Source organism: Argiope bruennichi, chromosome X2, assembly GCF_947563725.1.
Source record: "Argiope bruennichi chromosome X2, qqArgBrue1.1, whole genome shotgun sequence".
In the NCBI taxonomy this organism is placed as follows: domain Eukaryota; kingdom Metazoa; phylum Arthropoda; class Arachnida; order Araneae; family Araneidae; genus Argiope; species Argiope bruennichi.
Window position 1 is genome coordinate 114,234,331 of NC_079163.1, and position 21,165 is coordinate 114,255,495.

Genomic DNA, 21,165 nt, shown 5'->3' on the forward strand with positions numbered 1-21,165 from the left:
ATTATGTAAGACAACAGAAGGAGTACTACTAAATTTTTGAAGTACAAAATTTAATTAAATATTTATTTAATTCCACTATTTATTTTAATTTCTCTTTCCATTTGATAATGCTTTTATAGAATTTAATGTAATGATTTAAACTCGCTTGAAAATAAGTCAATCGCTCAAGAGAAGACAAACATTCTCATGCTTTAGATTCGTATACGAAATTCCCCAGTGCTAGTAAAACGAATATTAATAACTTTTAGAAAAATTAGCTATCGGAGAGTTTTAAACATCGTTAGGTTCAATTTTTATACAAATTTAATTAACATGTTTCAGATATAAAAGGATTGTGTTCTTTATAATATTTTATAGAAAAATTATTTTTACAATAAAAATATTATGCAGGAATGAACTTTAATCCCGAGAAGTATCAGATATATCACCTATTTTCTTTGTAATATTGCTTGTTTTTTTTTAAAGGATATTATTTGCTACTTCCTACTGAACTAATAAAACCATGTTTAAAAGTTTTTTTTTAAATTTTTATTATTGTCTACATTTAAATCTTCAATATTTTCCATTATTCATGGTTACAAATATATAATTAATACTTCTCGAATTAATTTCTAAATGATCTCTGTGAAAACAATTTTCAGCAAATAACTATATCAACTAATAAATGAAAGTCCTAAAATTATTAAATTATTCTTTTATCGTTGAGGAACAGTAACTGCAAAAATTTCAGAATTCTAGTACACGAGGAAATAAGTAAAAAATCGATCACAAAATTCCATCCTTACAAATTTGAAACTTACTAATTTAGGAAAAACGGTTAAAAGCAATGGAATTTTTTTTTTTTTTCGTTTTACAGTTGGAAAAAGTTGCAATATACTATCTTTTTAATGATAAAAGCATTAAAAGCCTCAGATGCTTAAATTTAAAGAAAAAAAAACCCTCCAATGTTTATCCAAATCTTTCAAATATCATCAAGAAAAAAAGTTTTTAAAATCCCCATAAAGATTAGAAATTTTTTTAAAAAAAACCAATTTCGTTCCAAAATTAACGTTCAAAACTCTTCTCAGAAAGGAGTCACATTTACGGAACACCGATATTCAATCCTGTTGGACATAAATTAATATTCACCTTTTTTATCAACATCATCGACAATTTTTTTTGTTAAATTTTGAGCCATTTTTCTTTTATAAATTGGGCTCTATTGGGTCCGCATTATAATCAATGTTGATTAATTGGAATAAAATGCTGGTTGGAATCAATGATTGACCTGAATTTGCATTTCATTGAAGAAGTTAATAAATTCGATCTCGGTGTATATATATATATATATATATATATATATATATATATATATATAATAGAGAGAAAGGGAGGGAGGGAATGCTTATTTGTAATATATTAATCAGAGCGTGAGTAGTATTATGATATTTGTGTTAGGCTTTGTTTCCTTTAATCAGGGTTTCAAGAAGTGTTTTTTTTTGTGTGTGTGTGTGTGTGTGTGTGTGTGTGTGTGTGTGTGTGTGTGTGTGTGTGTGTGTTAAAATAAACGTCTGAGTTTTATTTTAAAAGTGCTTCCATCGTCATTATGTGAATCTCTTTTTTTTAAAGAAAAATTCCTATCCCCAAAACGCAGGGTTGAGTGAAATTGTGGAAATGTGCTTTAGAGGATATTTTTGAAGAGTTTAGCTTAGAAATCTAAATTCATGACCAGCCGCTAATATGGAAGGTGCGATTCTATTCTGTTTACGTGCAGGAAAAAATACCCGAGTTTTGAAGCAGTGTAATTCTCCCACCAGACGGGCTCGTAATCCTACTGTTTCTTCTAATGAACAGTACAGTTCGAAATTTTAAAAATTACACTTGATGTCGTTGCACTTCGTATAAACCAAAAATCGTCAAAAAGATCAATAAACTAACCATATAATATAAATGCCATTTCGCTGTTTTTCAAATTATCGTTTGTGCACCATAAGCATTTATCAGAAATTCTTAAGTACTTCAAAACTATAGACGCCTTCGTGAAAGAAAAAATATGGAAAAAATGTAGCCCATATTTGAGGAGAAAAACATCGCTAATAGATATTAGCGGTTAAAATATCAAATGATCTAATAATAATTGATGAAACCGATACAAAGTGATATCTAAAAATTAGAGGAATATCTGTTTTGCATGTGAAACTGCAAACCAATTTTACTAAGATCTTATGTTAAAATCATTTGTTGACATTTTGTGGCTTCATTTTTTTATGAAATCGTTAGATAGAGGCATATCAACATGCTTTCTACCATTCCGTTTACTCTGTTAAGGACAAATTTTGCTAACGACTTTAAATTAATTTCCCGATGAGCTTGAAATTGAGCGACTTGAAATTTTAAGCATAGTTCAGAACTGGATGCCAATATAATAGAAATTCGCTATCTTGTTTGTCTGGTCAATGCAAATTTTGAAATAGGCTCAAAATTTTTATTAACAAATGGCACCATGTCAAATTGTTAGCTCATCAGGAAGTTAGTATAAAATCAATTATAATTTCACACACACCCACGACTAAAAATAAATTATTTAATTTTTAAAATATTAATATATCACGTTTTTAAGACGAGCTAAAAAATATATAATAATATATCTTAGCCTCGTACAAAACTTAAAATCATAAATTTTCAGGTTAATAATGTGTCTGGGTTTATATATCTGTAAAGGACTAGGCGAAATTATTTTACATTTTATAGTTCGTTTTCAAAACGTGGAATTTAAAAAAAATTAATATACATAAATTATTTTCATAATATCTTGAAACCCAAAACGAAACAGCGAATAATACTAAACAATAGCACATACTGCTAACAAATTATCTGTGAAAATAACTTGTTTCTTGTGCTTTTATTATCTAATTATGAATCTGTGTTACAATTAATTTTCAGTAATGTAAAATCTATGCAAACTTTTTAGAAATGAAAACTAATTCAACCAAAATACTATCACTAATAGGCGTATTTTTCTTCCTAATATTAGAAAATAATGTTTAGAAAAGTGACAAAGAAATTTCATAAATTGCATTTAATGAAATCTTCATTAACAAATTGAATACGGTACATATTAGAAATTTTGTTTATTTAATTATTAAGAAGTTACCAAATAAATAAAAAAAAACTTCACGCACAAGAAAATTAAATTTATTTGACCTTTTCCCCAACACTTTTGGAGTAAATGTGAAAATAACTGAGTATGTACTGCCAATGATGGGATGGGGAAAATGAAGCAAAAAGAGTTTAGATACCATATGCGCCAGTTTGAGGAACAAGGGCAGAATGTTATGTCCTGAGCTCATTTGCCCTTGATAGGTCACTGGATTACAGACTTTCCTGTAAGTAATATTTGAAATCTTCACAAGAGGGAACTATTGAGATTTGAAATAATGCTAATTACCAAATATTACATGTGGACATTCATTTTCAACTATTTTTAATTATTTTGAAAATAAATTGAATGTGGTTCTTATTACAGTTTGCGGTGACAATGAAGAATTTAAAGAATGTGGTACAGCTTGCCCAACGGATTGCACTAATCCTATTCCCAAGAATCCATGTCCACCAATATGCGTCAAAGGTTGCTTTTGTAAACCAGGATTTATTAGACATCCAAATGGAAAATGCGTTCGTCCGGAGAGTTGTCCTGTTGGTGAGTATGCAGTTTTCACCAAATTTCTGCTTATCTCAAAGATCAACGGAAAGTAAAGAATTGTTAGAAATTCCATTTAGTACACCTGACTTTTGTGCACAATCAGACTATTGATTTTGCATCCTAACTCTTGCATTATATTCACATTGTTACGAAAGTTGTTGATCTTTTCAAATAGTTTGAAAACGAGAAATTCAAATTTGTATATTTTATTAGAGCCGGTTTTTTTTTTTTTTCTCATTTCCTATTCAATTTTCTTAAATTCCCAAATGATTATTTCATGCTGTATTATTTTGGATATTTTTAAGTGATATATTAAGGTGGTTATCTTAGCATCCATACGAGTCGCAATGAAATTTAAACATAACAGCAACAGGCTAGCACATTGAATGCATTAAAAAAAACCTTTGTCTTCTGAATTTAACTAATTTGATAACATTGAATAAAGCATCTAGTTTTGTTACAGGTTCTAGGGATATAGAATGAAATCTGGCATTTTTATCAATATTGATAACTCTTCTAGAGGTCTTTTCTCGTTTTGCCATTTCTAAAGGAAAAGAAGTAGCTAGTGCACGCTTCTCACCATTCTTGGATCGGATTAATCAGATTTAATCGTGCAAGAGGCATATTTAATCAAATTGCACAGCAGCATACATGGATTACAAAACTCTCTCATGTTTTTTATTATTTAGAAGTGAAGACATCTTGGAATGGTGCCTTGTTTCGCACTTGAATACACATGGTTAATTAGATATGAAGATGACGACGGATATCTTTATAAAAATAATGCATAAGCATTTTTTTCGCATAGCCAGCCAGAATCAAAATAGATTAAGAGAGGAGTTAAAAGTATCAAGGAATAATGAACTGTACAAATATGAATTGATGTAATCATGAATATTTCTTTACAAAAATTTACTGTCGAAATTTCTTATAGTTTGTCGAGAAAATGAAGATTATCAACAATGTGGTTCTGCTTGCCCAGTTACTTGCGAAAACTTTACAAATCCTCGTCCATGTTCATTTCCTTGCATCAGCGGCTGTTTTTGTAGGCCTGGCTTTGTCAGAGGTCCTGATGGAAGATGCATAACTCCGCATCTTTGTCCGCTTGGTAAGGATGACTATATTTTCTGTTCCGTTTTCAAAAGCAACTACGACATGTCTTAATTAGTATCGTAACCTTTATTACACTTTTCATACGACCTGAGAATGATGTCACAACATGCACCTAAAAAGGCTTCCGAACAATTTAATCCTCTCATTCCTACGATCCTTTTAACTCAGATGCCTCAGAATATTAGAATATCCGAGTTTCTATTTCAAAGATAATAATAATTCTTCCCCCTTCAAAAATTGCAATAACAGTTGGTGTTCTTAATGGTTATACAAAAGAGGTCACAGCTTAACTGATGGCAACTAAATAAATGTATGCTCGGACATCTTTTAAATATTTTAGAATCCTGTCCCCTAAACGCATCTGAGCAAACGTCTATAACTAACAAAGTCCGTGAAGGCCTTCAGTCAATTACACTAATGCAATTAGAAAAAAATTGGCAGTAAAATCTATTCGATTCGGACAAGCTCAGTAGTTTCTTTGAACGGGCGTTTGCGGCCTTTCCGAATTGGTGGAGGTTACGTTTTGCAATTACATGAATAGCCTCTTTGTTCACTTTTTCACCATTCAATTTTAAAATTCACATTTTTGTGATGTATATATTACTATTAAAATTGTTTACATGTTTTATTTGTGGATCTACATCGTGTTAAAAAATGATATAAAAGTGACAAAAATTTCACTGTGAAATATGGTCTTTTTCTATGCATTGATGTAAAATAAACTCAATCCATTAGTAATCTAAATTTCATTTCGATATTGATTGCCAAATATTTCTTAATACTGAAATGAATGCAATTATTACAGACTGTTCCAAACCAAATGAAGAATACCGTGAATGTGGTCCTCCATGTATTAAAACATGTGGTCGAATCGATCCCCGAAGAAGATGTGATACCATTTGTATTAAAGGATGCTTCTGCAAAGAAGGATTTATCAGGGATATAGATGGAAATTGCATCAGACCATCAGAATGTCCAACAGGTAAGATTATGGAGTAAAGATATTTGAGTACATCGATTTCATCGTACTATCATTTTATGATGTATTTTTTAATTTCTATCTAAACTTTGGTCTTTGTAAAATATTCTAAAAATATGTCGAATTTTCATACATTCTTCAGTCTAGTTTGAAACAATTTGTTGTATATATTTAAACCTCACGTGGATAGTTACATAAATACCATAAACAACTAAAGCCTGAGCTACTGTAGAGGTTTGGGATAAACAATCGTTCTAGTGAGATGGCATATATAGAGGATGCCTCAAAATAGTGGTACATGGATTGGATTAATTAGATTTTAATGGTGCAAAAGTCAGATCCGACCACTTTGCATCAAACAAAAGGTTTTTAATCTAAACCAGATATTTATATTGTTAAAATTTATAGGAAAAGAATAATAAAAAAGATGACCCAAACAACAGTACAAATAATTCTTTTAAAACCGGTTTTGATTAAATAATAATAATAATAATTTTATATTTATAAAAAATCTCAATAAGTCTTCCAGGTTCGATGTGAATTGTAAAAATTCTTCAGTTTTAAGTTGTTAGAATTACTGTTTTCAGATGAAATATGTGTAATGGATGAAACTGTGGTGGATGAAACATGCATATTGGTGGTATTTCGGCCTTTAATACCTGATTATGTGTGACCAGTTCTGTCTTTTCAATTTTACAGTCGTTTCACGATTAAAGTATGCTAGTTGGAAACCTGCAATTGATGACTGTATGAAATGCATTTTATTATGGATCTGATCGTCTCTATCTATCCGCCATTGCTTTTGGATGTTAAAATTTATATTTTGATCCATATCATTTAGAGGAACGAAGCAATTTTTGACTACAACAGCTGCAGTTTCTGCTCCTTCCCTTCATATCCTGCAATACCCTGGGAGTCAGCAATAAACAGTACGATAGATGTTCTCTTTTAAAGAAAAATTTGATTCAAACATTTCGATACTAATAGATGGCTGCGTTTTAGTGTATGCAGAAGGGCTTCAATAAAACTTATATCTGTATAAGTAATCCATTCCTTATAGTCTTACGATTTTATTATTTCTAAAGCTATCAGAATGACATAACTTTTGGCTGTAAATACCAAACAATAACTATGTAACCTTTCAGATATTGGTTCTGCCGCAACTTTTAATAATTTAACAATGTGGTTCCCTGTTTTAGGCCCACACGTGAAGATGTTTCATAAGAACTATATTTCTCTCTGTGGATCTAGAAGCAAACTGAGATGGATATTGATGATTTAGAAGATTATTTAAATCATTAATTATTTTAATAACTCACTCTGTCCTCTCTCTTTTAATTGGCATTATGTCTTAATTAAGGGATGGATGGTCTTTTGTCAGTACACGAGCTGTAAATCTTTGTCGACAAATTCAAAAAGTCTGTCTTTATGTACAAGTGATGAACTGAATTTCATATACACATTGTTAAAAGAATCCAATTTTATATAGATGTCGCAGAACGTTTTATTATTTTCTGATTATGTCCATACAATAATATTTCGTGATATGTAAGTTATAGCTGAGAAATACAACAAACACCTAGTTCAAACAGCTATCAGAAGTATGGAAAAATGTTCTAAATCAATAAATTTGCCTTTTAATATCGCGGAAAATTTTACATAGAAGCATGAAACTGCATTTTCATAGATGAGTGTAAGAGACGTATTTTATTCAATGACACTTTTTCTATTTGGGGTTGCTATTAGAATTTAATTTTTGTAACTTTTTTATTTTTACCCTCTACAGAAACTAAATACTTTGAATACTTTGATTTCTGTAGAGGATCTAATTTGATGAACTTTCCAACTGAAAGTAATGTTTTCATTTTCATCATCAACGCAACAGTCCTGGATAGACCCTGGCCTTCCTGCAGTCCTGTTCTTGGCTGAAGTTTTCCAATTAGTCACCTAAATAGTTTTCAAATATTTTTTCAGGCAGAATCTACCTAAGTTTTGGCCGTCTTCTTGACTTTTCCTTTGATACCAGATGGTTTAGCCAAAAAGATCTTTTTAGTGGCTCGATCGTCATCCAATTTTATTAAGTTTGCAGCCAATTTAATCCTCTGTAATGTTATAAATTTAATAATACTTATCTCTTTAAATAATTTGTAAATTTTTGAGTTGGTTCTTCTTCTTCAATAATCATCAGATTTAATTCCACCAAATATGCTATTTAAAATTCCTCTTTCATACACAACAAGAGTCTCCATCTTTCTCAGTCATTGCCCATGTTTCAGCAGCATATGGGAGAAAGTACTAACCAAAGTTTTGTAAATGAGCAATTTGGTTTTTCTGCTGATGAAATTTTAAAAATATTTTGGTAATCTAAAAAAAACCCATCTATTAACAAATGTGACTCTATTGAGAACCTCTAGCAATATGTCACTCAGTATGTTTATTTAAAAGTCGAAATATCTGAAGCTATTGACAGTTTCAGGCTTTTATTCTCCTATTTTAAAATAAATATTATTGGAACTAATACATGTCATACATTTGGTTTTATTCTGGTTAATGACAAGATGCATCTTACATGCTTCGGCTTCAAAGGAAAAGAAGACCTGTTAAATTGCTTCTGGGGTCTGTGAAATTATATGTTTGATTGCAATAATTAAAAAAATAAACGCTTGTTCCACTCTTTTGGGACGCCCTATATAAGTTATTCGATAAATGATCCATTTGAATTAAATTGAAAGCCTAACTAGAAATTGCCTTATTATTAATATATCATATTGACAAAAGCGTAGCAAGACTTAATAGCACCCGAAATATTATATATATATATATTCCCCTCTTCCCTCGTCTTATTCGCTTGCTTCTAGTTTTAAGTAAAATATACAAAAAACATATCCTACCTTATTAACACCAGGGGTTGATATCTTTTGCTCTATCTTGATTTTGTGAATTTAGATATAAATCACGGATGTAATTCTCGATTACCATGCCCATTCTCAGGTCATTCGTCCATCGTATCCTATATCTTTCTACGTCCGGATCGTGACTCCTCTGTCGTGACCAGTAGTTGCTCCTTAGATCAGAAATTAACGGTGTTCTAAGACATGTTTGTCAAGGGATTGCAAATTTAAAATAAAGCTACTTTACTCATATATAGTCCTAAGTTTTTAAATTCAAATTCACATACGAAGTTTGTTGCATTTTAAACATATTAAATAACCAGTATATGATACAAATTCTTTGTATTTTTGTCAATTAACGAAAATTTTGTGAATGTTGAAAGGATAATACAACACAAAAAAATATCAGAGATTCACTTCCCACATTCACTTCATTCTTCGCTCCGTCAGCTCGATAATGTTCATCCAAAATTTAATATCAAAAAATATGGCAATAAATGATATGCTACATACATTTTTTTTCTACATTAATACTTAATAATAATTTATCCTTCATAAAAAGTTTCTTCGGAATAACGCTTTAGAAAATTATGTCTTTTTTATGTCGCATGTCTTTTTTTTAAGAATAACCTCTAACAAAAGAAAATGAATATTCAATAAAGCAGATGTGCTTTTGCCATGACAACAGGAATCGAAGTTAAAACTCATAAACACCCAATTGGAGAGACTGGGGAAAAAGCGAGAGAACGAAGGCGAAGTTTGGATAGGAAGGAGAAAAACTTATCAACGCTTCAATCTGGGTCTTCTCTGATTGTACTTCCAGTACCTTTAAGTTAAAGGGAGGGGGAAGAGTCGCCTTTTTCTTCAAATCAATCAATCAATTGTAGGTGCGTTGGCTTTTTATGCGCTGCACAACGAACCATATCGACTTGATTTTCTTTTGTTGCTGGTTTATATCTGATTTTATTTTTACGTTTTTATTGTTCTTTTCCGTTTTCGTTGACCCTCGAACTCCCAGCCTGATAAAATAAACAGCGAATTTCGAAGTGAAAAAGCAAGGAAATTCAATAAAAAAACCCGAAAATGTAACTTTAAAAAAATGATTTCAAGAGGTGCTACAGCTCTGCGGCCTTAATTTGTGAGTCACCACTGCTTTTGACCTATATAAGATAAAGTCACGTTTCCTCCCTCGACAAAGCCAGAATATAGAAGGATGTAAATAAGTAATAAACCCTTTTTATACGCGCATTTCAACAACATGGCTATAGACTTTCTCTATCTCAGCTTGATCACCTGTTCCCAATGCGGCTCGTGAGTCTCTTTAAAATACCGAATCCTAATGCAATCCTTATTTACAGTGCCCGAAAAAATTATAAGGACATGCGAAAAATCTTCAAATCTAGAAGCCTTGTTTACAGAATCGTATGCAAATTTTTGCAGCAAAAATAGAAGTAAAACTAAAATATTTTATGCCTTAAGTAATTAAAATTTTCAATTTTAAATCTGCTGAAATTTAAATTTTGATTTTTAAACCTAAATGAAAACGGAAAAAAGTATAAGGACATTGCTTTTTCTCCAGTAATTATTTAAAAATTTGCATATTTGAAAGTATAAAATGACAATTTCGAGTTAAAAGATTCATTTGCGAAAAGAATTTCCCACTCGTCGACTTTCAGTGTGAATTTTTAAACGATGCTCAAAAGAACTCAACTTTTAGACTCTGAAAAAGGAAAAATTGTTGCTTTTCGAGAATGTGGATTAAGTGGATGGGAAATTTCAAAAAGAATCAAGAGATCTAAAACGGTGGTTTATAATTTTCTAAAAAATCCTGGGATGTATGGTATGAAAAAGCGAACTGGGAGACCAGAAACTCTCACTCGTCGACAAAAAAGAATGATTGTAAGGAGAACTTGCGAGAAAAGAGAAACCACAAATGAAGTTAGACAAAATTTGAGTTTACCATGCTCAACAAGGACTGTTCAAAATGTTTTGAGTAAACATCCTCAAGTTTCTTATAGGAAATTAGTGTCACGCCCCCCTCTTACAAATCATCATAAGAAAAGTAGAGTTTACTTTGTCAAAAAATACATTTCTCTTGGTCAAAAGTGGGCTGATGTAATTTTTTCGGACGAAAAAAAGTTCAATCTTGATGGACCTGATGGTTTTCGTTATTTTTGGTATGATCTGCGAAAGACCAAGGAAGTGTTTTCCAGGCGTCAATATGGTGGTGGCTCGGTTATGGTATGGGGCGCTTTTGCGGCAAATGGAACCACTCCAGTTGTATTTATCAACCATAAAATGAATTCGGACAGGTATGTTGATATGTTAGGAGAAAGTTTGTTACCTGAAGCGCCACTAATTACTTCAGGGGACTATATTTTTCAGCAGGATAATGCTTCGAAACACGTTTCTGTGAGTGCAAAACTCTGGTTTGAAGCTAATTCTGTAAATTTACTTGATTGGCCGGCGAGAAGTCCCGATCTTAATCCAATCGAAAACTTATGGGGACTTCTAGCCCGAGAAGTTTATAAAAACGGCACACAGTATCAATGTACACAAGATCTTGTGGTCCCTATCAAAGACGCTTGGAAGAAAATATCTGTGGACATTTTAAAAGATCTTTCAGGATCTATGACCTCTCGGCTTATTCAAGTGATTGAAAAAAAAGGTAGTTTTCTTGATTATTGAAACATTTTTTAAGTATTTTACAACATGTCCTTATAATTTTTTCCGTATTTCCTTTAATGTTAAATTTTGTAAAATCAATATTTTGAAGCTAAATTATGTTTTTTATGTGGTATAAGTGTTATCACAAAGTTATGCAGCAAAAGTAAGAAATATAAAAAGTTCATTTAGGTGAAAGGGAAATAAAGCATATTTTCATGCAATTATATGTTGTCCTTATACTTTTTTCGCGTACTGTATTACATTCCTAATAATTCGATGAGAGTATTTTAGAATCATTATAAAGTTCAGAATCTAATTTGACGTACTCTTTTTAGAATTTGATGTCCACCAATCGTAGGCATAATAGCGTGCTCAACTTTCCCAAATGGTCATGGACTGAAATCATCAGAAATTTTCGCATAAAAATATAATATAAAACTTTTGCTTCTTTAAAATCATTTAAAGACGACGATAAATGAATATTAATGCTTTCTGATACAGGTATATTCTCGTCAGGGAATGCCAATGCCAACTATTTTATATGCATACATGTGATAAATTCAATAACACCGCGTCTATAAAACTAATTACAAAAGGCTAAAGGGATACATTTTGAGGTATATTTTCGTCTGTAATCGATCTATTTTCGATACCCGTATCAACATTCATGATTCCCCGCCCCCCCCCCCCAAAATGACCAGATGATAAATATGGAATATGACAAATATGTAATAATATTCCCAATTTGTCTCCTTAAAACAAAAACTACTGCAGACGGGCATTCTCGCGGCTAATACAATATTCAAAACAATTTTGATACACTGAGAATTCCTGAAAGAAATACCCCAAGCTCTTATGAAGCATTTTGTGATGGAAAATTTATTGAAAACAACAAAAGTTAGTTTAGTATATTTATATCTTGTTTGGAAGCAACGGCGAGCTTTTGGGGAAAGACCTGGGTCAAACATTTGAATGAATATAGAGGCTACAATACTTAATCGCCATCACTATATAGAGTTCCACTGGGGGCACTTCAGATATGGGAATAAGGAGACTCGGGTGCCGTGATTGGTTTTCGTCAATCTGGTGGGATAAGAAGGTTGTGTGTTTCGCTACCCCCTGCCGATGATGGAACGTACCGTGATAATCTGCCAATGGTTTTTGCCGCGGCATACAGATAATTCAAACATTCCTATGTTTTCGGGCAGCGTGAGAGTAGCTTGATTGTGGTTATCGTCATATATACCGTAAGAACATATGGAATTCTTAACATAGTTAAATATTATGTTTCTTCTTCTAAAAAGATCTTATGATGGTCAAGTAAAGCCTTCTCCCTCTCCTCTCCTCTCATTATGATCTAAGCCTTTGAAAAGTACCTTAGCTTTTCAGAGATGGAGTTTTGGTTAATAAATCTCAGTTAAAAGTCCCTATTCGTTATTTTGTTTTGAGAAATCTTGGTAGCTTCTCATATTGAAAAATTGATTGTTTTTTATATTCTCCAGTACTTGAATGGATTCACTTTTATTTTTTTAGAGAGGAATAAGTAGAAAAAAAAAATGTTTTCCCCTAAATACAATAAAGTTATTTTTCAATTTTGCACCCCCAGATAATGGCACCCGGGACACATGCTCTGCCTGCCTCACTCGTAATTCAACACTACGTTGACTGCACATAATCGATTCTACAATCAGAAACTCTCACGTGTTGGCATTGAGTGGCCGCGCACAGTGACTCTTGTCCGTTTTCGCCCTTGCTTTCCAAGATGCTTATGATTCGTATCGATATTCTCTACCTCCTTTCAAAGTTTATATGAGAAGTTCCATAACATCTAATATATAGTTTTAAATTTAAGATGAATAAGAATTAAGATGAATCTGAAGGAATAAAAAATTAGAAAAGGCCAAAAATTAGTCTATAATTATTGAGCAGGATGAAATTATCTGAATTTTTCGTGATAAAACTCAAACCTTTTGAATATCTAGTAAGATCAGCTTTGTTTATAACTGCATATTTTTCTGCATTCTTTTGAAACTTAATGTGACAATTTCTTTTATCTCTGTAATTCAGAGCCTCAACAATGTCCACCTGGAGAAATATTTCATGCCTGTATGCCGACATGTGGAGGAACTTGCGATACCCTGGATGCCGAAATTCTGCGAAAGTGCAATAAAGTGTGTCGACCAGGATGTTTCTGTCAAATAGGATACGTTAAAACAAGGGACGGTCAATGTGTGCTACCAAAGCAGTGCCCACGTATGTATTCAAAGTGTATTTTACATTTTTATGTTTGAATAGCTCGTATTAATTAGTATTTATAAACAAAAACTTTACAAAACTTCATTTTTCAAGTCTAATATCACATTACTCGGTCATTAGTTTTCCTATATAAAAGCTTGCAAAGGCAAGGTCTGACACATTTGTTGCCATGAAAAAGGCCCAAGCCCATTTTTCCAGAATAAATAATAGGAAGAATTGCGCTTTATCTTTGTCACTTCTCACCAGGGTCAGATTAAGGCCCTTTGAGGCCCTAAATATTTCAAATATCTGGGCTCCCTTCATACATATAATTCAAAGTATAAACTATAATAAACATAAAATAAAATTTTACTACTTGAAATTAAATAAAACTCACAGTAAAAGAAAAAATAATGTTTATTTTTGCATACTTCTACTTTATATATATTCACAAAATTTCTCCTTGCATTTTTTGTAATGTTGCAAAGTCTGCGATCCCATTTTCAAAACTATCCATTTGTGACATATTTGCTTCTACACCTAAAAGATTTAAGACATCCAGTTGTTTATGTACTTAGGTTCCTAAAGTTTTAAAATTATTAAAAGTTATTAATGCATCTGAAAAATTATTTAAGAACATTTCTATCAAAAAACTGCATTCATTTGATGCTGCTCGGATATTTGAACGTAGTATGTGCTGTTATAAATGTTTACTTCTTTTCAGAAATTGTAGAGCAGAAAGAATGCTTTTTGTTGCTGCGCGTGCGTAGAAATCTTTACTTTTTTTTCAACATAGAAAGAAATACGATTTTCGCTGAGCTTTCTTTCAATATTGGAAGCTCTAAAAACAACGTGGTAAGATTGCTACTGAGTTTAGATGTCATTTTCAAAATTAAATAATGTTTATATTTATACAAATAAAAAAATTAGGTGTCTATGCGTGAGTTACGCCTGCTTACAAACTTCTGGTTTATAATTCAAATTAATAAGTAAATAAGAATTAATAGGTTTCAGCAATTGTCAAAACATTTTATTTTCCTTCTGTTGATTATTATATGAAATTAGTTTATTTTTTCGACGATCCAGCTTATCCAAAGGATGTAAATCTTGGCACAAGATATCAAATTATTTTATCGAATACATATAGAGCTTATTTTTCAATTAGTAGTGCCAAGTGTAACTGAGATGTTCATTTGAGTGTTAATTTAAGAGTATATAAATATTGCTGTTTAAGAAAAGCATCAGATTTCCACTTAAAAGAATGCCTGCTGGTAATTTGTTGACTATCTAGATAATTTACAAATTAACAGGGCATTCTTGACAAATTAACTGAGTTGCTTGATTTTCGCCCTTTAGAGACAACAGTACACTATTCATAGAAATCTTAATTTTAGCAGAGCAATTTCACATACTTAATTGATTATTTTTACAGGACCATTTGAAGGTCGCCACATTGACGGTTATAAGGAGGAAGCAACAGTTATCTCTGTACTTACTGAAGTACCAAAAGAAGAAACAACTCCTGAAATATCGACGCAGCAAAATGAGCTTTCGACAGAAAAAACGACTTTAGAATCAGGCACTTCTGAAATAACCACAACGGTCCTACTTACTACACAGCCTGATGCAACTGGATCTGAAATAGCAGTAAAAGCGCAAATAACAACTGTTTCAGAGTTATTACAGAATCAAGCTATTTCAACAGTTCAAAGTACTGCTCCAACAACTAATTCTGAAATAACTTCTCTACCAACAACACAAAGTGAGCCGACAAATCCAGTAATTTCTAGTCGGGATGGATCTTCCGCGACACCTTTAGTGACCGAAGCAGTTGAAATTTCATCTGTTGCATCTGAAAAACTAACAGTCTCAGATAATACACCAAGTATAACGAGAGAGATACCAGTACCAGTCACTACACCACTTGTATACTAAACTGTAAATTTTATACAGTAACAGCTATATGAACTGAAATGTGAATGTAAATTAATTTTTGGCGTAATTTAAAGAAATTTCGTAATAAAGAAGTAACTGAATAAAAGAGATCAAATCATATGGGATCTTTAATATTTAAATAAACATTATCAAGAAACGTGAGAAAACATGTAACAAAATAGTTGGAAATAAAATTCTTGCCCAATTAATTCTAAAATATTATAATATTTTATAATTTGAAAAGATTCATGATATTACATTTTGTATTTTAAACTGATCCTTTCGTTATAAATATTTTCAATGAATGTTTTTTAAACCCACGTCAGCCCACTCACCTCGAAAACTCTAGAGTGTTTTAAGAATGGATATGGAAAAAAACACAGAATCGATAAATGTTTATATAAGCTCCCCTTATTAATTGCTTATCATGGGTATACATTCCCTATTAATCATGAGTACATCATGGATATACATTGTATAATACATCACGATGTTGTTCTACATTCGGAATGCCAAACAGTATCGTGAAGAATCGAAATAAGGTTGTTCCTTGCCTACAATCCTTGCCATTTCTTATAGCAAAAAATATTCCCCTGATACTGATGGATAAAACATATATTTAGTGATCAAATTATATCTAAGATCAGTTAAAACAACTTCTTGAAAATGCGAAATAATTGTTATTAGAAAAGCACCAAGCCGAAGCCAAAATTTTCACATCACGTGTTATCGATCACTATATAAATGATATTTCTTTGTGTATTACCATTTTTATTGTAGCTGCAATGTAATGTAAATAAATATGGATGAAAAAGAAAAAGGAACGATTAATAAATTTATTTCTTAATCTATTTATTATCATGTTTATTTCTGTTGAAAAATCAGCTGATTAGTTCACCATCGTGAAAAGAAAGTTGCTAGAATGATATCTACTGCTTTGAAGAATATTTTTTTTCTTGTTATATTAAATACAAAAGAAAAGGGATTATGTTAACTTAATCCAGAAAACGAAAAGCCATGTTATCAATTTCTAACTGAAAGAAAAAAGATAGCAAGAAATTTTTTCCACTACAGATATCTTAGGTCTTCTTCAGACATTTCATTTCAAATTCTCAATGTTTAAAAATACAAAAAGCATTACTTCGCAGCATCAGAAAGAAGCGAGGTATTTGAATCTGAATTGGTAAGTTTGGGGTGTATAGTAACAAAGACTGTTTTCTCCTACTTTCAAATATAGAAAGTATTTAAATGTGTCAAAACACAATGCTTAGGAAGTTAAAATTCAGATGTAGCGTTCAGAGTAGTGCAGGATTACTGATGCTGTTCAATCCATATTATTGTTTCCTAAATTTTAAACCAAAATGAGAGGCTCAATGTACCAACAAAGAGTTGAGGCAGCAAGGAGAGGTTTTATTAAAAAGACTCACAAAGGCCGCCACAAAACAAGATCGATGAAATTTGAAAAAATATTGAAATGATTGTAAAGAATTTTCGATTTAGTTTTATTTGCTGTGATTTTAGTTGAAAAATTATTTTAAAAATATTTTTCCTTTTCCAATTTGTAGTTTAGATCGTAACCTATCTCTATCGTAAGCATACTTTTTGCAGGAAAGTATATGCTCAATGTCATTAACACTGTTAACAGTCATGACATACCGTATCATTGTGAAGGTAAAGACGATTCAATAGTCCTGACGTTGTAATCGCTTTTCTCGCACTCTGAACAAAACTGCATCTGTCAGCCGGTTTTTGAACCTCGGAAATGATACGTCAGTGCTGTTTCTATAACTACTAATTGTGATCAGATGCGTTGTTTTAAAGGCTCAAAATCATATTTTCTAGGCAGCGCCATTCAATGGAAAATATATTTTTTTGTCACTCTTGTAGAAACTTTTGTAATTCGTATCTTCAAATTTGTTTTTAAGGAATACATTTTTTCCAGAAAATTCAAAGGATATAGGCTCAATATTTGCAGTCTTATTCGAAAAGTTATTAATAAATAATTAATTTTGGTGTTCTGAATCACAAATATAGCGATTGTTTTGTAAAATAATATTGTATTTGGAATTTGGATTTATATGATTCAAAAGTTTATTTAAAATTTCAAAAAATATTTCAAGATTTCGAGATGTAGTGCAAATTTTTTCCCGATATTTTCTTTTCGATTTTTTAATGTAACATATTCGACTGGCAAATCCGTTATGCTTTATCCCTCCTGTCACATAAATTATTCTAATTGCTTTTTTTTCTCGATAATGCTTATTTAGATTTTCATGATAAAGACAAGAGAGTTCCATCCAGTTTGGTATGCTCTATACGATAAGAGTTTAAAATAAATATTTAGGCTCATTATTTTGGTTGCATTCACCATGATTTCTTCTATGGAACATTTGTCAGCATTATTGAATATTTCCTTTCTTTGTTGTGTAATTTGCGATTAATGAATTGTTTCCAAATTTCGACTGGCACAAAAAAATATGACATTGCTTTCATTTCAAATATGACATTCTACCCACATTTTAAAACTGGCTGTGAATGGGCTAAGCAGGTGTGTGTGGTAATAGTCGTATTAAGGATGAGTACTTAATGATGAGTACTTGAGTCGTATTAATGAGAAGTACTTAACCAATCAACGAAAGTGTTATTTATAATTGACGAACAAGATCCTCCTCAAAGAGTGTGGTGCAGATTAAAATCGCCAAAAATGGAAGTAGACAAACATTCAAAGAAATGTTTGTTCAATATTGAAACCTAATGGAGGATGAAAACTGTTAATATTAAATTTGGTATTCTGGGACTGGACCTCGACTGCCAAAATTTCCAAGTTCAAGTCTTCTGTGAAGTTGCTGGGATTATTCTATCAGACATGTTTACAGACATTTTTATACGACCACCACCACCAGGCCTACTTTGTCAATGGATGCGGCAAAATATTGTGTTAGAAAATGTAAAAGTGTCTATTTCAGATAAAAACATCCCGTGAAAAACCGGAAAGAAGGAAGTGGGAAATTAAGAGATTTTAAGCCAAGTTCCTTCCCCCTCCCTTAATTCCATTTCAATTTCATTGCAGAAAGATCATAATAATAGATTATTTAAAATAATTAAAGGAAAAAAAAAGCCCAGCTTCCTTCTAAATAAAACAAAAAAGAAAAGTATTAAAAAACAAAAGAGGGTCCATGAATTCGAACCCGAAATTTTAATAGAAGCTTTTTCCCATTTGGAAAGACAAATAGCAAAACACAAAAACGATGCAAGAGAAAGAAACAAAGGAAAAAAAAAAAGTCAAACCTGCAAGTCCATCTATATCTCATTGCATTGAAATATTCGTAGGTTGAGGCGAAATTTCCGTTGCTTTTTTCCCCTTCTACCTGGAGATTTGTTTAATTCCCCTAGATTAAACAAGTTGATAAAATTTTGCAATAACGATTCAACAGCTTTATTTTTTATTTCAATTAACATGTTTTTTTTTCTTGCTCCAATTTTTCCTGTCTTGTTTTTTACTATTACATGGCTTTTTTTGGTTTATAGTTTCCTCGACATCTGTCATAGTCATATTTATATTTAATTGCATTGGAATAACTTGATTTTGCAGATTGTTGAAAGAGATGTCTGGCCTCTGCAATCGTTAAACGACTTCGGCATTTGAATTCAAGCATTTGTCATTCTGTAATGTAGTATGGACAGAATTGCAATATCGCAGGGTATGGACTCTGACACTGGTGCACTTTTCGGGACTTTGACATCGATCTTCAAGTGTTTCAACACATAGGTGATAAATTTTATTTATTGCATATTCTAAATGGATGCAAAAAACTACGGCATTTCAAGCATTGTCTCGGTTTATCGAATAACTACTCGACTTTCTTGTTTATAAACCATATCTTAATGTAGACCCGGCTTTTACCTGATTGGACCGATTGCTTCAAACATGGCCCCTGGACCAGAGTTCAATAAAATTGTACTGGAAACTTATTTTTAAAAAATCAAGTTTCGGTTTATTTTTAAACCTTAATTTTAGGAGTTTTCTTGTTTTTAAATTTTCTTGTTGACTTATGTGGTCCCGTTTTTTACAATCATCATTTCTGAATAGTTGAGTTGCAATTCCAAAGAAAACAGACAGATAATGAAGGAAAAAGGAATGTCGTTTAGTCTTTTCTCACAAGGATCGCTGCTTCCAGTAAGAGGGATAGTACTGTTTCCGCTTTGCCGTAGTACCGAGACAGCTATAAAAAATGTGTGTGATCCTTAAAGCCAAGACTTGCACAGAAGAAGCTGTGTGTATGTAGCATAAAATGTATTGCTATTTTGTTTATTTGTTTGAGAAAAGACGCGGCAAGTTCTTCTCCTTCTGTCTCTTATAGACACATGCTTGGGGGGAGGGGCAACTGTTTTATGTGTAAAGGTATCCACTGGCCATAGAGAAAGTTGATCTGTCTGCCACTAGTGTAATTTGATGATGCCTTTGGATTACAAAATTTGTAAAAAAAGGGGTTTAAAGTGGACTACTCTAATAGATTTATGACTGTAGAATGCATTTCAGAAAACCCTGCATTCTTCTTGGATAAATATACAGAATCTAGCATTAAAGTTACCCGCAATCCATTTTTTCAATGAGAAGAATTCAGTGAAATTTTTCTAAAATTGTCAGCAATTGCGATAAGGGGGGGGGGAGATTTTTTTTTCCCTAACAGGTTCAATATAATAGTCGGAATCTACCACCCCCTCTCTTTGTGTCAAAGTGATATCACTCTTTATCTCCACCCCTCTTACCGCTTTGGACATGAGAAGACAAAGAACGGATTCTTAGAACCCCGGCTGACCCATACCGTAGTGTTTAGTTGCTGTAATTGTGATCTTAAAAGCTGCCATTCTTTCGAGACTTTTCGTTACCTCTGGATTTTTAATTATTGACTAGAAAATAAAGCTATTTCCTTTGATAAAAAAAACAGAGATCATTAGAAAAGAAAAAAAAAAACGAAGCTTGCTACTGCAGTAAAGATGATTTCGTTAAATCATTTGGAATTCCATATCTAATATTGCAAACGATTTTATAGCTAGCGGATGCTGTGGGGCAAAATTCGGCAAAGATAAAAAAATTTAAAAAAAAGAAAAACTAAAACCGTCATCGTTTGAGGAATTGGAAAATTTCAAACTACAATAATGGTTCAACTAAGTTCGTTCAACATGCATTACTATGAATGGCTTCGTTTTGTAAGAGAAAACAACAATAGTTACTTCAAAAACTGGGAATTCATGCATTTTCAGCTTCAAACAGTTGGATAGACCGTTTTAAAATTTGGCACATTTTATCCTACAAATTTGTTTGTGGTGAATCTGTTGTAGTCAATTCTGAGACTGCCCAAGAGAGGATAGGAAAAAATATTACCGCCCTTAATACAATAATATTCTAGTAAAGACATTTTCAATGCGGGCGAGACAGAATTGTTTTGTAATCTTCTTCCTGTTAGAACCTTTGCAGAAACGGTGAAATCTGCCACGATAAGAAATTATTGAAACTGCGATTGACTAGTTTTTATGTGCCTATTAAGACGGAAATGAAAAGTTAACAACAAAAATTGTTAGAAAATCAATACAAAAAAAGATATTTGAAGAATATGGAAAGCTTTCTTACTGAATATGCCTGAAATAAAAAATAAAAAAAT

The 21,165-nt window shown here is 31.8% G+C and overlaps 1 protein-coding gene and 1 long non-coding RNA gene across 3 annotated transcripts in view; one reads left to right on the forward strand and one right to left on the reverse strand.

The window, feature by feature from the left end:
• LOC129960638 (zonadhesin-like) overlaps window positions 1-16,281 on the forward strand; it is a 164,517-nt gene extending 148,236 nt beyond the window's left edge. The window contains exons 39-43 of the mRNA XM_056074187.1: window positions 3,506-3,679; window positions 4,617-4,790; window positions 5,601-5,777; window positions 13,400-13,585; window positions 15,000-16,281. Of these exons, the coding sequence (XP_055930162.1) occupies window positions 3,506-3,679; window positions 4,617-4,790; window positions 5,601-5,777; window positions 13,400-13,585; window positions 15,000-15,502 (1,214 nt within the window). The 3' untranslated portion in view covers window positions 15,503-16,281. The remainder of the gene's footprint in view (window positions 1-3,505; window positions 3,680-4,616; window positions 4,791-5,600; window positions 5,778-13,399; window positions 13,586-14,999) is intronic.
• The window catches only part of LOC129960639 (uncharacterized), a 63,343-nt gene that overhangs the window by 39,124 nt on the left and 3,054 nt on the right, over window positions 1-21,165 (reverse strand). For both annotated transcript variants that reach the window (XR_008783645.1, XR_008783644.1), the window contains exon 2: window positions 8,666-8,838. This is a non-coding gene — a long non-coding RNA (uncharacterized LOC129960639). The remainder of the gene's footprint in view (window positions 1-8,665; window positions 8,839-21,165) is intronic.